The following is a 16,975-nucleotide window of genomic DNA, read 5'->3' as shown; positions in this document are numbered from 1 at the left end:
CAAAAATTAAACTCTAAAACTCTAAATTCTATTTAAAATTAAATAATATAAAAAAATTAAAATTAATATAATATAGTATTAAAATATATATATTAATAAATTATACAATCGACGTATTTTCATATTTTAATAACTTTGTATAATAATATCATTATTAATTTTATTAAATATCTATTTTTTAATATACACAACTAATTTGTCGTTCAATCATTAATCTCTAATTTGATTGCGTAGTCAAGTCTTGATAAATTTCATAACAGACTGTCATTCAATCATTAATCTCCAATTCAATTACGTAGTCGAATCTTGATAAATTTCATGATAGAAAATATGTTTTCTACTATAGTTTCAAATATGTAATTGATAAATTTATAACAAAAAATAAAAAAATTAATCCCTTTAATTAAAACATAGTTAAAAAAATGGTCAAGGGAGGTTAACATACACAAAAGAAAAGTGGGTCAAATTTTCATATATCTTATTTTTAATTTTCGACCAATACTGAAAAAAGCACTAATAGTCGCCACCAGCCACTATGACTGATGATTTTTGACGATTTGAGGCAATCACTTGACACCCTTATTCTCATTGATCAACGTACACAAAAAACAATAAAATATAACGGCCAAATTTCATAAATCTAAACTTAAACTTTTGGCCAAACCCAATGCGCGTAAATAGACTAGGAATGGCCACCAACTATCGTGGCCGATGATTTTTGGCAATAAGAAGCCATCACCCGATACCCTTATCTTCATCTACCAATATATTCAAAATTTAGAATTTTTTAAAAAATTAGGGTAGACATTTAGAAAAAAAAATTAAAAAATACTAAATTATTATATATAATATATATTTTTAAAATCCAGGGTTGGCAACTGCCCACCCTTTGGCTGAATGTGGCTCCGCCACTGAGTATATATATGATGTCTTACAGGTAAAAATTCATTAAAAGTTTAAAAATTTTAAAATAATTTTTTAGACTAAAAGTATATAATTTTATTGAATAATAAAAAAATTAAGAGACCATTATGGTCTCTTGAAGACCGGAAAATTGGAAGAAGTCTATAATTTTTAATAAAATTTGATAAAAATGTAAAGGAGAAATTAAATTTTAACATAAGTCAAAATTTAATAGTTATAAATATAAAAAATAAAATAAGTAATTAGTTTGTTATGAAATATAAAATTTAAAGATTAATAATGTCATTTATCCTAATAGGTGATTACTCAAGTATTTAAGGGTATGATATTTTTCTAATTTAATGGAATTATTAAATTTTAAATAATAAGTAAATTAGGCACTAGATTATATTTGTATTACCAAAAGGGGTAATTATAGCATGAGAAAAGTTTACGTGGAACACAGTCCAACAAGCACCATCAGATGGGATTCATAATGAATGCAGAGCACGTGACAGTGGTGACACCCGTTTGTTGTGTTTCACAAGTTTAAGTGGCTGTAGTAGAATAAAGTGCCTAATATTCGGTCTCGCTGCCGCTCTTTAGGTTTAAGAAAAAAAAGGTTGAAATCCCTCGTCTCAAACCCTCTCATAGTTTAGGCCTAAAATTTTTGTGAGAAAGATTAATTATAGAACTTAGAGTTGAGGATCGAATACAAGATTATCACTGGTTATGTAAAGACTAAAGTTCGAGAACTGTTGAATTATGCCCGTGGGACATCCCTGTCACTCTTTTTGGACTAGAGGTTTGGTTAGAAGACAAGAATTTATACTGAGTTAGATTTTTTTTTTCTTTTTTTTAAATAAAAAATAAAAATTTTAGATAATTAGACACAAAGTATTTTCTAATCTTATCTAGTCGTGAATGAATTATTTACAACATATGAAAAACCCTCATCTTTGAGTCATCCGTTTGCAATGGCATTCCATTACACGTTTTTGTTATCATAAAAACAACGTTACAAACATAAATTTTACTATATGATATCAGCTTAATGATGTACAAAATTAAATATTAATATATTTATGAAAAAAAAATATAAGATGGAAGAGTGGCTTAAACTTCTGATTCTCAAGGTGATTCTCTATAGAAAGAAACGATAAGACTACCTCAGGATTGGTCAAAAAAGCTATTATAATATTTAAATCAGACATGGAGCAACAATAAATAAATGGAGAACTTGAGATCATTATTGAGAATGCTTACCTTTTGTACTATTTGCTTAGGATTAGGTTTTCTTATTGATTGTTGTTTAAAAATAATTTATCCTATACAGATTTGAGGACAGTAAGTTGTCCCCTAAGACCGTCTTTTTAAAATTTTAATAAAAATGTTTATCTCAAGTTTATAAAGAGTTGGATGAATCACTAAATTATAAAAAATAACCCCTGTTATAGTTGTACTTATCCCATAATCCTAAAAAAGAATTAGAATAATTCAACCCTTAAGTTGAATTGATTTGCTCTCAAATTTGTGAAAGACCCCGTTTTGGGCCTAGTAGAACTTCAAGGCCGAGGATGGCTTGGTGAAGTAGACCAAGGCCGGAAGTGGCCTAGTAAAGTGGACCGAAACCAAGGGTGGCTTGGTGTACGCGTCACAAGTGCAATTTTTAGATATATCACAGCTCACCAGTTATTTCTATGACCTTGTCTACAATACTCTGATTATCACACATCTAAACAGAGACAGATTTGCAGCAAACAAATATCATCCAACTCAATGCTACCAGAGAGTAGCTCTAATATACTTGAAGAAGCCATCAAACATTGTTCGTAGCCAGTGTGTCATGAGGGGGACAGTTACTTGAATTCAACATTCAAGCTAGGCTTCTTATAGCACCTGGAAATTGCTAGAGGCGGCCGGGATTTAGCAAGCTTTTTTCTCCTTTCATGGTGGTCAAAGTGTCTTCTATTCCTTGTTTTCAGGTTTAGGTTTCAACTTCCCAGCCTTTTCCTTAAGCATCTCGAGCTTTTCCCTTGCCTTCCTTTTGTTCTCGAGCCTCCTCCCAACCCGTGCTTCGACAGGTCTTATGAAAAGAGTCATCCCGCTCAGCGGGGCAGAAGCCAAACACAGCATCATATTTCTCCGCGAGGCAATGGTGAAGGGTTTAACATCTTCCTGATCTTCCTCTTCTTTCCTTCTGGCCTACAACAAAGCCAAACGAATGTGGTCAATTGACGCAAACAAGGAACAAACCATGAGGTGCCATTTTTCATTAATTTGATCTTAGTTTTAGACAACAAAGCTTCCTAACATGTTCAAACATTATGAATTTAATAGCCGAGCTAGCAATAAAACCTTTAATCACTATTCTGGTAAGGGTAAACAAAATAAACATATATCTTCTACAGCTGGTCGAGCAAAATAACCAGAAATTGTTGTAGTGTGGTATGAAGCTGAGAGCCTGAGATCAGCAGGGAGTACTAGGTAATCCAGCAACTAATCTATATCTTCTATAGGAAATGTGACATGGAATCAGCCACTGTAAATCCAACTGGTGTGATCTCAAAAAATCCAAACCCTCAGACACAAGTACATACCTTCTTAACATGCACAAGGCTCCAACCAAATGAAATTTGACAAATTAAAATAAAAAGAGCGTCTAATGTGCATGAGGATCTTTGCTTTTATAAGGATCAGGGGAGAGTTATTTTCTTATGCAGCGTTACATTTTCTATGCAAAGAAATTGTTTCAACAACTCGAATCCAGACCTTTCAATCACAAAAAGCAACCTTACCTCCAAGGCTTGACCTCAACTTTAACAAATTAAATACTAAAAAATAAAGAAAGAAGAAAGAATTCCCAATGTGATAAAGTCCTTTGTGCAAACTTGGTTAAAGTTTATTTTCCTTTTTCTCCAACAGGAGTAGAAATATGGTTGAATAGAGATGGACAAAACCAAAACCTCACAAACAAAATGTTTTCATGTTTACTTCTAGAAGGAGGTTCACGATAATAATAGGTTCTAGTAATAAGGATATAAAAGAGAAATGCAAAAATGCTTTCCATTTTCTCTGTTTTTCTAATAAATATCAGATTTTTCTTTGTTCTCCAATTTTTTCTTCCAATATAAAAGGGAAATAACAATGACTCTAGAAAGACCTTCCTAGAAATTTGGACGCCAGAATTTTCTCAGCTTTGAAAGTGTTTCAGTATGCTTCATTTGTTTTATTGGAAATAGAATTTAGGTTTTTTAACATTCTTTCAAATCAATTTGTTAGGAAACAAAAACATTTCAACCATGTGGATGGAGACCAATTAAATTTGGCCCCATTATCCTAGAGTAACAGAGCGAAAACACCTCAAGTTCATGAAGGTACCCTTCGAAAGCATAATTGAACAACAGAAAACATCTGGAAAGCGAATCTATAAATCCAACAATATGAGGCACTATTTGTCAAACAAAGCTTAGTTTTAAAGAAACTTCAAGCTTTAAATTTTTCTTGTTCAAATTAGAAGAAAAACAGAGAGATGCAAATTTGCACACAAACCCATTAAAATGTTAATGTCACATTTGAGCTGGAAAGCCCAGGAATGAAATGCACTGTTGAATTTGGACACCCAAGAACAAGAATAAAGAATTGCAAGGAAACAGCTAGCACAAACTCAAATGTCTTGGTCACGTTGAGTCGCATCCACGGTTAGTGACATCGAGTGGCATCCATCATCCCTGCTTGAGTGGCATCCCTAGTTATCTCTTCTTCCTTGTTTGGGGCCATCTATCTATCTGGTCCTTGGGCCAGCCCTACCAATCTATCCAGTGCTTGCATCATGTTGGCAGTAGAGCAGGTTCCTCTCTGCGGCATTGAGGCAGATGTTGTTCTAACTTTGTGGACTAAAGTCTATTCATTGGGAAGGAAACACAAGACGTTCCATACATCACCATAGAGCTCTATTTCTCTAGTTTCATCACAACAAACAAATTCCATATCCAAAATCCTTACTGAGATATGTTTTATTGGCTAGATAGTGATCAAATTGACTTGGCACAGTTTGAAGCGTGACGTAGCTCAGCTTATGCAAAGATGTATTGTTTCTCAACAAGGAATGAAAGATCACGGAGAAGTAGTTCAAACTTCAAAGAGTAACAGAAACAGCAAAAGATCGCAAGTTTTGGTTTCCCGGTGACGGAAGAGAGATACGAACCGACAAAGAGATCAATCACCAGATTCACCACTCACTAACCAAAACGCACAAAACAAAACACAGGAATACTGATATTATCAGCTGTACTTTATATATATGAATGAAACTGGCGAATTTGAACCTGATCTGGACGAATAGCTGACACAGCGATCAACGTCTTAGGGTTAGGGGCACGAACGTGCGATTGATTTGCTCCGCCTGTTGAATAGAGAGCGCAACTCACAGGCTTCAATGTCGACGACGCCATTTATCCCCCCCACCGGCTGTGGCGCTAACTTTTCCGGCAGGACCCTGGCTTTTCTGCGAATGCTCTCGATCAACGTCCAGCGGAAGACACGTGGCCGCTTTATGAGAAGGCAGCAAATGTATAGTATAGGTCTCCATTGGATCGGGTTGGCCCATTTGGTGACATTATTCGGATGGGCCGTTTTATTTCTTTTTACAATTTTCGGAACTATAAAATTGTGGTAAATCTAAAAATATTTTTACTTTAATATATATATTATTAATAAATAATATTATTATATTAATTACAACCAATTTTTAGTTACGGATTGGCCCCTAGATTTAATTGGACTGAAAATCGATTGCATATTATGAGTGGATTGAGACCCGATTAATCTGAAACTAAATTAGAATAATACTTTCAAGAGATGCTCATAAGGGGTCCATTAAATCTCCATACACAAGACATTTACATTCAAATTATTCAATATTTTTATTATGAATCAATAATATAAAGAAGACAAAAACCCAAAACCTTTTAGACGTCACAAACCCTGTACTCGCATTTACATGTACTCTACACAAAGGTGGCTAAGAATAATCCAATCAGCTACCCACGTGGAGCTTTTGGTAATTTTCTTCTAAGATGCTGCCACTAACCGGACGTCCGTATCCCTAACCGGCGAGAAACCAACTCGCTTCTGCAAAAGACAAAGTAAGCCAAATGGTAAGATATCGACAAATAAACTTTTAAGTAGTCTCGTATATTAAGAACATTCTTTTAATATCGTTATTTGGTAACGCATTTGTTAATTATAATTAGTTTATGTAAACTCAATTGCTTACTTTTTTTTTTCATTTGTGAAATGGGTTAATGGCATGATTAGGATTAATTAAGGTGGATGAAAGGGACTTGGAAATAGCAAGTTGAGAGACTTTATGTAAATTTGTCCTTAGTCAATTGACTAAAGTACTAATAAATTAAACATCAATTTAATTTGCCTTAATTAAGATTGGGTCTGAAGAAAAGTTCAAAGTACACATAAAGACTTGAGTTTAATTAGTTGATTTGTCAAGACTTGGTAAAAGCTAAACATTTTTAATTTTAATAGCTTAATTCTTTTTTAACAAGCTAATTGAAGGGATTCTTTTAAATTATTTAAGAGATTAAATAAATTCTTATTAACTTGTGTGGGCTATCAAAGCCGAAGCAAAGAGATAATATTTACAGCTGCTATAATATAATTTTTTTTCATTCAAAATGATCAGTTGATGATATGTAAAGTAAGAAGAAATGAAACCATTAGAGAAACATCTACAATTTATATTTTGACAAAGATGACTAACTAAATCCCTTCAATCTTTAAAATCTGATAGACATGTAGATTTGGAGATGAGACCTCAAAATGTTTAGGGCTTAAGATGATTTTTTTGTTATAATTTAGTAAAATAATATTAATGTATGAAAAAAAAAAGGAGGAATATGGGAAGGTTGGCATACCCCGCGCGGTTTCAGGCAACCTTTCACTGCTCCATCATGGCCATCCGCCTCCTTACAATTTAATTGCCGGCGGTGAGCCGAGCCATCGCCGCCGTCAGCCGCCCTGCAGAGGCCCATAATCTTCTCAACCGCCTCAGCCTCGTCTTGACTCTCAGCCACCAACCTGGCCACCTCCTCCCTACTCAGCCTCACCTTCACCCTCACACTCCCGGCCCCGGCCTCCGCCTCCTCCACCATAACCATCGGCGGCTTCACCTGCGAAAGATCCGAAGCCGACCTCCTCGCCAGCATCAGGCTCTCCAGCCGCTCCATGGCGCCCATGTTTATCCCCGAACACACCCTCCTGGCCGCCTTATCATCCGGCAACTCCACCAGAAAATACAGCCTTCTCGGCCTGAGCTCCCGCCACGGTTCCAATGGCTTCGCCCGGAAGCCGTAATGCTTCACTGCTTCAGATTCCAGCAAAACGTGGCTGGGAAAATCCTTTGTCACCTCCATGGCTTGCGCCGGCGTCTTCACCTTGAAGGTCTCGCCGTCTATTTTCATGATCTTTGCCGTCTTTCTTCCTCCTAAGCTGTTACCCATTTGGCTGATTTTCCGGCGAGAAATCAATCCGGATTATGGATTACTCTTGCTAATTAATGGCTTAATTGGTCTATATTTATAGATATGAAACGGTCACCGTAAGATAAGAATTTTAGTTTCCCAGTCGTCGTTGTTGCCCGGGATAATTGGGATTGGTCAGAGAAACACTATACAACGAGGGAAAATAACATTTCTTTGTATTTAAGTATTAATTAATAACATTTTGTACCGATATTATATCTTATATTATGTATGGTATCAATACTAATATATAAAATCTTAACACGGAATATTATTACAAATATCATATTTGGGATAACCTTTAGGCCAGCGCTCAATCTCCTGACTCTGTTAGAAAAAATAAATCACAGAATATGCTTTAAAAGAGACTAAAATTTAAATTTGTAACCCACTAAATTGACACCAATATATCATGGCCCATCTTTTATTATTCGAGCTATGCCCAAAGATTACAACTATTATACTTATCATTATTTTTGATAGATTTATACATAATTTTTTATGTATTTCTTATTACTTAATAGTAATTTATATATTATTGTGGGAGCTAATGAATTTACCCATAAAATAATATCTTTATATTTTTTAACTAGGTAATGAGCATGTTTTTCTCAATGTATATAATTAGTAAAAGACATCTATTGTGTATGAAACTTTATACAAATTTTAATTTTTTATCCCTATCTTTTAAAATGGGCAACTGGTTTGACCCGGCAACGAGAATTTGGCTACGCGGGTAATCCGTTATTTTAAAAATGGAATATAAGCTATACATGTATAACTTATGTATTAATATATGTATTTATTTTTTATTTAACTAATAGTCACTTAATTTATTAATTTTATTCCTCCTCGTTACATTTAATATTTCTAAATAATTTTTTTATAAATAATTTTTTTATTAAAATTAAAAAACGTCTATAATTTTAAACTATGATAGACTCCGAGCCTCACACTAAAAAAATAAATTAGAAGATCTAAATAACTAATAAAAATATACAATCACTCTAATATCAAGATATGTACAACTATTAAGAAAAAAACATCATCGGCCACCTAAATTTATTTAAAAAGAAACAACTTCCTTAAATATTATATTAACTTTAGTTGTCTAACATTAATAATTATACTGATAATCTCAGTATATTCATAAAAATAATCATTAAGATGAATAATCATACTCATAGTATAAACCATTATTTTACAGAGAGAACGGGGGCTTTAATATTTTTTTTTTCTACAATAATTTGGTTAAAAATTATGTGAGTTGTTTCCTAATACTATATTATAAAAAATATATAATGATTGTTATTAAGGGTGGCTCCTGGGCAGAGCCAGCCCTGCGCCAGGGCTATATTCTAGCGCCCACAATTGAGGGTGTTCAATTTTTTTTTTTAAATTTATATATATATATATATGTATAAAAAATAAAAAAAAAATTAACAAAAGAAGTTGTCTCTTATACCTTGTCAAAAAAAGATTTCATTGTTATTTTTATTTTGTTGGTACATGTAATGATTGTTTTTTATTCCATTAATTGTGGAGGATGAAAGTAGGGGTGTCAACAGTTTGGATTGGTCAAGTTCTATAAAAATCCAGTAATCGAATTATTTTTAATGGTTCTGAAAAAATAAGAACCGTAACCAAACCATTACATATATAAAATCAAATCATGACCAATCCGTCACACCGGACCGGTTTCGGTTCAATTTCGATTCTATCCAATTAACATTTAGTTTCTAAACATTTTCGCAAAAATGAAATTATAAATAAATTTTTTAATTAAAATAAACCTATAACTTCATTAATGCTTCAAATCTTGAAGTAATAATAGAACAAAATAATTCATATATTATCTCATCAAATGAGATTACATCGATCATTTAGTATAGCAATAACGTATAAAAGCCTAGAAATGAAAGAGTTCAGGAATCTCGTTAGTTTCTTAAAAAGTTATACTATTTATGCATATGTATATATATATACCCAAAAAATTATAATATATATAAGTATAATATCAGTTCTGATTCAGTTCGAACTATGATTTGAAAAAAAAAAAAACTCAGTAACCAAATCAAATATATCGATTCTTAATTTTTTTAGAATCAGAACCTAATTATAGAACCAATCCAAAAGGCACGGTTCGGTCCGATTTGATCCGGTTCATCGATTTTCGGATATTTTTTGACAATCCTAGATGAAAGGAAGATTGATCAAATCAATAAATGTTTACAGAGATTCGAGAGGAAGAATGTAGACTTAAATATGTAGTTTTCATTTTTTAATGCAATATTTATAAAGCAGGGTACTCTTTTTTCTTCGTTTAGGATTTTGTCCTATTGAATTTTTTCAAACAAAGTTTTAATGAGGCCCCAAATTATTCTTTCTTATTTTTTGTAAATTCTTATAATTTTAATAAAATTAATTAATTAATAATTTTTATTTTTTTATTTAATTTATATAAAGAGACACACTTGAAAAGATTTGTCTTGCCCCTCAAAAAAATCTAGGACCGACTCTGCTTATGTGGCCACTCACTCTTCATCTATACTATTAAATAAACAAGTATTATGTTTTAGATTTTTGAAATTGTGTCCCTAAAGTATTTTTTAAAAATATTTTTTATATATTTTATTTTAAAAAATAAAAAATTAATGCCATCACATAATTTTAAACAATAACTAATTTCTCAAAAATTTTACCTCCTTTTATTTAAAGCTTTACCTAAAAAATTAAAGAAGAAACTGCTATTATTGAACATCTCTAAATGAACTTTTATTTAATTTTTTTTATTTTTTTATAAATAAAAAAAATTATTAAACAAAAATAACCATAAAAATGTTTATAATAACTTTATGCTAAAGTATACTCTAAGCATTATAAAGAAATATTAAAAAAAAAACTAAACAACAAACAAAGAAACAAGAAAGAAAACTATATCGATTAGGGTTTCATATTTGAATCTTGTTATTGAGTTTCGTGATTAATTTCTCTTATAAAAATTTTGAGACTGAGTTATGGGATCTTAAGGTGAGGGGACTTCACTTTTTAGTCCCAAAGAAAAAAACTATACCACTATATACATGTGTCAGAGAATGTCTTCAAATATATCATGCATATATAACAAAGTCAGCCCTCTAATAATTAATATGAGATTGTTGGTTTAAACATTATCACACCCTTTAAAAATAAATATTTTAAATTATTTAATAGAGGTGCTCAAATTTCAATTTGAACTGAGAAATTAGATCGAATCGGACCGAACAAAAATACCTAATCGGAGCCAAAACCGTATGAGTTCAATCTGATTTTGAATGCAAAAAATAATTAAAAAAAAAGATTCAATCTTCGACCCAAACATTTTAAATTATTTGCTACGTATGAAAAAGAATACAATGACTGGACGTTGAAGTGGTCCTGCATGTGGCGTGTAGTGTATGGCGTTAATGGCGGCGTAGATTCAAGCAGGTGGTTTGACGTACGGCGGTAGCTTAATTTGCTTGACTCGGCACCACCTTTGATACGATCAAAATTTCATCGCTTGGACCAACTCAACTCTTTCATTGCTTTAGCGTCGCAAACGTTATTTTCGGGCTTATGTCACATTCACTGTCTTATAATATATTTACCCTAACTTCCCGGCACCTGCCTATGCCACGTGATTTGATTGGCTGACCACTTGGTTCAGTTAATGACTCCACGTGTGCAAGCTAATTTGGTCCCTCAAAGCCACCAAATAGGTTCTTGACACGTGGAGGAACTACAGTGAATATATATAGTATCTAAATAATATAATAATTAATTAAAAAAATCACAAATAATTAATAAATACGGGCTGAACTTGATCATCGGTAGAGTGGAATCTCCCAAGATATTGGTGGTTGAAAACATATATAAATATAATTGATGCGGCTTGAATTTTTACACCTATAGAATTTATTAAATCAGATTAGTTACTGATCACCACACTAACTTTAGATCTCTGAGTTTTTTTCATTTAAAATAATGTATAATTATGAAATAGAGTAAATTGTTCTAAACATTTAGAATTTGTCCTCACAAAGAGAAAAAAATATATTTTTGTTCGAAAATTTAGAATGTCTCAAAAGCCTTGTATGGGTCCGACTTTTATAGATTTTTCTTTCTAAATCGATTATGCCAACTCAATAATGGTTCTTTCTCAAAATCTCATTTTTCTACCTCTGTTAATGTGTCGAGCCATTAACCGTATAATTTGTATTGACTTTTTAATACTTAAACTGAAATTATATATACATACATGTGTATATATAAATGGGTCATGTCATTTTTCACATATAAAAAAATTACATAAAACTTCTATATAATGAATTATAAAATAGATGAATTTTCTTCTCCTCTTGTAAACTATTGAACTTGAAGTAACATTCAAATTAAGTCTACATTAGCTCTGTACAAATTAGTTGATTATTAAGATAAATTACATCGAAGACTTCATAACTGATAATAAAGAAAAACACGAATTCTTTGGCATTTAAGAATGCCAATTGCTTCCCATGAGCTTTTTAACAACCTTAAAAGTATTTTTTAATATAAAATATTTGAGAGTAAAACCAACATAGTCTAAGTCAAAATAACAATATGTTATATTCAATTATAAAGAGTCAATCATATACATATAATATTAATAAAAAACAATCAATAAACATAAGAAAAGGACATGGATGACTTAATCAAAACTCGCTCAAAGTTTAAATAAGGCTAAAATCTTCTAAATTGATTCAAAATTTATAATTTAGAATACTTAATTTCCTTATAATTTTATTTTTGACACTTTATCTTTTTTAACATCATTTTTTGGCAAAAATAAAATGACCAAAATGTTGAAAAATTTGACCGTACACTAATCTTAAACAATTACACAATTAATCTTAATACATAATTTACTTTGTATTGAATACGGTTTTTAATTAAATTTTTAAACACACAATTTTTGGAATTTCCTTATTTTTTCCTTTACAAATACAATTTATGATCAGATTTTCAAACACTATATATATTTATGCTTCTAATTTTAAAAGTTGACAATTACTTTACATCTTGGCAACAACCATGACCAAAATCTTAAGTCCATGCAACAACCATGACCAAAATCTTAAGTCCATGTGGGCATTTTTTTTTTTCAATTCATATCTGTGCTATTAAAGAAAATCTTAAGTCCATGTCCCTCTAAAAATGATCAAATTTATCGAATACCCATTGAATTGGTAAAAGGAGCATTGAAGCTAACTGCAGGGAGCAATTACTCAATGTTGATAATCTCCAAAACATCATGCAGGGCAAGACAAATTCCATTGAGACTGACATGCAACTAAGCCTTAGTTTCAACATGGCATTACATTTTACGGATCAATTACAATGTATAAGAATAAGAAATAAACAGGCAGGCCTCATTTGAACAGAAATCAAAAGCCTAAACAAACTAAAGTATCTCAAAATGCTAAATGAAAGGCTCATTTAAGTTCCTCTAGAGGATGTGATCTATTACAGGAAAAGGAAGCAGGTTCAATGTGGGGAACTTCTGGTATGTTGGGCAAGCAGTAATTAGCAGGGGAGGAGTAAACTGCTAAAAGTTAAATCCCAAAACAGGCTCAAAAGCATTACCTGTCCTTGGATCAGTCAAAGCAAGCAAACTATAGAATTTTCCGAATTCACCACCCCCTGGCTTGGTGAGACTGGTCAGTATTTCCTTGAAAGCATGCTCAGCAGCTGAAAAGATACAGATAAACAAGATTGCAAAATTAAATTGTTAATCGCCACTTCTAAATGCTAGGCTTTTATTGCTAAAGAAAGATATCTAAATAGGTTTCAGATGATTCCCATTAGCAGAAGGTGTTATGGGAATCCCATTTCTTCCAATATGGAAGCATTGAAGTGAGTTCAGACGAAATAGGAACAGAAAATACCATGTTATACAAAGGCAGCATAATCATCATAAAAGTTGAGACTACTTTCAGGATCATATTATTCATCAATCATCATCATGGATGTTAGCATACATGGTTTTATTTGACCACTGAGAAGCTGAATTTGAAATACTGGATTTTGAATTTCCATAAAACTAGTTAATTTCCAATAGGCATGGAGACTAAATAATAGAGGACATGCTACGTTTGATGTCGATGTCAAACTTTTCATTTTCTTCGTATTTCATCAGAAGTGTCAAAACTTGCCATCTTTTTCTTATGATTTATAATGTAAAACTAGAAATTCCAGAAAATAGAACAGTTTTATGAGGCCATCAAGAGTTGTATAATGGAGGGGAAAGGAAAGTTGTTCCTTTCGGCCCAAAAGGGGTGGTGGTCGAACAGGAGCTTGTAATAGTAAGGAGCGAGCTCCGACGATCGGTCTGTCAGGAGAACGGTTGACACTTGCAAGCACGCTGACACTCAAGTGAATAAGAGAGTAAATTAGTAGAATATGGGTAGGTTAAAAGAGAACAAACATTGGCTATTGGAGAGAGTTGATTTATATAGAAGGAGAAAAGGTCCTCCTACATGCATGGATCGTGCGTTCGTAGGGTGATAGGACTGGATATTCTACACCGACAGAGCTCTCTAATGGTGGCATGATGTTGACGAGATCCTCATTAATGAGAATAAGATCTTGAACGAGCGTGAAAATACTCAACATAGAGCTGCAATAATGTTGTTGCAGGCTGGCACAAGGCCAAGATCAGACCTTGGGCCGAGGGTCGAGAACGGGCCAGGAGCCAAGGGCCAAGAATGGGCCATGCACCGAGAGCCAAGATTGAGCCGTGGATCAAGGGTCAAGATTGGGCTGGTTCAGTCCAAAAGTAAACATAGGAAATAATCAGACGTTGACAAGCAAGTACACCTTTTGAGTTGAATTTTCCATTTAAGCAGTAATTGCAAAAGCAAACTAGTATTCTACAGAATTTCATTCTTCCTGTCACCACCAACAGAAAACGAGCTTTAAAATTAGAAACTTAAAATGCATATTTTTAAATTGATATCATTATAAACAAATTAAGGTTGATTTTTTATTTGAATTTTTGTTTCTTTAGAACTACTTCTCCATGAAATCTCATCAGAAAATACCATCATAAATCAAAGACGCAGAAGATAAAGAAAGCGTAAGCGAAAGCAAACACAAAACAGTACCCATTGTAGCAATACGCCGCTGGAAGCGGTCGATGACAGGAGCAGCCGTCCTGATCTTGAATTTTCTCCTTCTCTTGCAAATAATTGAACTTGAAGGAACATACAAATTAAGTCTTACGTTATATTCCGCTCATCAATTTGGAACTGGATTTTTCACCACTTCACTAAGCTTGAAATGAAATTTAATTGACCAAATAATTTAGGAAATTAAGAGAATTTTTAGGTGCATGTATCTCCATACAAATTAGTTGAGTATTAGGATAAATTACATCCTCCTAACTTGAAATAAAGAAAAACACGGGTTATTTGACGTCTAAGAAATGACAATTGCTTCTTGACATTTTAAATCATCTTAAAAGTATTTTTTAATATATAAAATATTTGAGAGCAAAACAAGCACTTTCCAAGTCAAAATAATAATGGGCAATGCTACATGATTTACACAATCTTACATACATGATAAAATAACGAAAATATCTCTCTTAAATCACTTCCACAAAATTCTCCAATCTCGAGAAATCCACCGCCACCATCACCCCTACCTGCACCCCAGCTTGCATTGCCATTGCCCCCCCCCCCAATTGATCGATCACAGCTCCCTGTCGCATGCACGTACCATCACTGACATTTCTGGACACTTCTCAGTCGCAAATTGGAGAACTTCATCACGGCCATGGATGAAGCCCGAGATCGAACTCCATTAATGAAGTTTGATCGGACTTTATTGGAGCAATAAGTCTCCATGGAAGGATGAAGTCCGAACTTCATCGGGGGATCTCTGTTCTCTATTTTCGATGCCATTAATATAAACATTGGTTTAAACCAAATAGGGTTCACCGGTGGTGAAGCCTAGGAACTCAAAATCGAACTCATTGTGACTTAGACTGTTCAATGACATCTGCCCATATCAAGCAACAAAACCCTAAATAAAAAATCTGTATATAGCTAGATATACAGAGAAGACCCATAAATGCACAATGATGTTGACTTGAAGTTATAATTTAACATTGAAGTTATAATTTAGTAATAAGGAGTAGAAAATGCTTTAATCACTCATTGTTTTCTTGTAGCAGCTGTCGACGGTGGAGTGGGCGATGGCGGTACGACGATCAATGCGAGGTGACGGTTGTCGGTGGTTGCTTGAGGTGCCCATGAAAAGAGGAGAGAGAGGAGAAATGAGAGGGTAGCCATGGGAAGGGAAAGGAAGGGGAAGCAATTGCAGGTGAGGGTATTTTTGTAATTTTGATATTTTTCGATCATCCATTATGTATAAGTAGTAGTTTTAATAATAATAGTGTTTATTCAATTATAATGACTCAATCGCGCGCACACACACACAAATATATAGCATTAATAAAAAATAAACAAAAGAGAAGGACACTAATGACTTGATCAAAACACGTTCAAAATTGAATGAAGGCTAAAATCTACTAAATTCATTCAAAATTTATAATTTGAAATACTTAGGGCCTGTTCTTTTTGTTATTTTTCGACCATTTTCTGTTTTCAATTTTTCAAGACACCTAAAACGCGTTTATTTACTCATTTTCAAAAATGTATTTTTCAAAACACAAAAAAAATTTACACACAAAACTCAAAATAGGAAAATCACGTTTTGGCCATTTTCAGCCAAAACCTTCAAGTGATTCCAAAATGCGGAAAACACCTTATTTTCCAGCTATCTTCTCCCTTCTCTTTCCCTTCAAACCCTCTTCATTTTTAGCTCTCTTTGTTTTTGCCACTGCCATCACTGCTATCCATCACCGCCACCACCACGCCTAAATTCGCTTGCCATCGCCATCACCCGCTACTGCTCTCCTCACCCAAATCTGCCCGCCACCGCCACACCCAGATCCGTCGTCCACGTCCGCCACCACCACCGTCCTCTGCCATTTCTTCCTTCTGCCATCGCCTCTACCATTTCTTCCTTCCTTCACCGCCTCAAACGTCCTCTGCTATTTCTTTCTTCCTTCACTGCCCCACACGCTCATTCAATATGTAATATAATTTTTTTATTAATTTTTTCTTTTCAATGATATTTTTAAAATTTTGAATAAATTAATATTTTATTATTTTATGATTTATAATTTATATATTTTTTAATATTTATGTTGTGGTAATCTAAATCCGTAGATAATTTCAATTTGTAGATAAAAATAATTTATTATGAAATTAATAGTTGAGTCAAATTAAAAATGATTTTAGAAAGTACTTTGTAATTTTAATACATTATATATGATTAAATTATTAGTTATCTTTAATATTATATTTTAAATTCTTTAAATTAAATTTATAACTTATTAATAAATATTTATAATTTACTTTGAATCAAATCTTTTAAATAAAATATTATAAAATAATATTTTACAA

General features: G+C 32.7%; 2 protein-coding genes across 3 annotated transcripts in view; both read right to left on the bottom strand.

Annotated features, from left to right (window-relative positions):
* LOC127797296 (uncharacterized) overlaps positions 1-16,975 on the bottom strand; it is a 92,613-nt gene that overhangs the window by 68,453 nt on the left and 7,185 nt on the right. The gene's annotated exons all lie outside the window — the stretch shown is intronic.
* On the bottom strand, positions 2,671-7,478 carry LOC127797290 (uncharacterized protein At1g66480-like). Its single transcript, XM_052330059.1, has 3 exons — positions 6,837-7,478; positions 5,232-6,036; positions 2,671-3,108 (listed from the first exon to the last, which is right to left on the bottom strand). The coding sequence occupies exons 1-2, from the start codon at positions 7,419-7,421 to the stop codon at positions 5,977-5,979; spliced, it is 645 nt and encodes a 214-aa protein (XP_052186019.1). The 5' UTR covers positions 7,422-7,478; the 3' UTR covers positions 2,671-3,108; positions 5,232-5,976.

This window comes from Diospyros lotus, chromosome 3 (genome assembly GCF_014633365.1).
Source record: "Diospyros lotus cultivar Yz01 chromosome 3, ASM1463336v1, whole genome shotgun sequence".
Taxonomy (NCBI): Eukaryota; Viridiplantae; Streptophyta; class Magnoliopsida; order Ericales; family Ebenaceae; genus Diospyros; species Diospyros lotus.
Note: the sequence above shows the minus strand (reverse complement) of the source record. Positions and strands in the feature narration are given on the sequence as shown.

What these genes read in the sequence shown, in the direction of transcription:
- LOC127797290 (XM_052330059.1), bottom strand. Translation starts at nt 7,421, where the DNA reads ATGGGTAACAGCTTAGGAGGAAGAAAGACGGCAAAGATCATGAAAATA. An exon ending in GTTGCCTGAAACCGCGCGGG is followed by an intron (nt 6,037 to 6,836) that starts GTATGCCAACCT and finishes TGTCTTTTGCAG; the next exon opens with AAGCGAGTTGGTTTCTCGCC.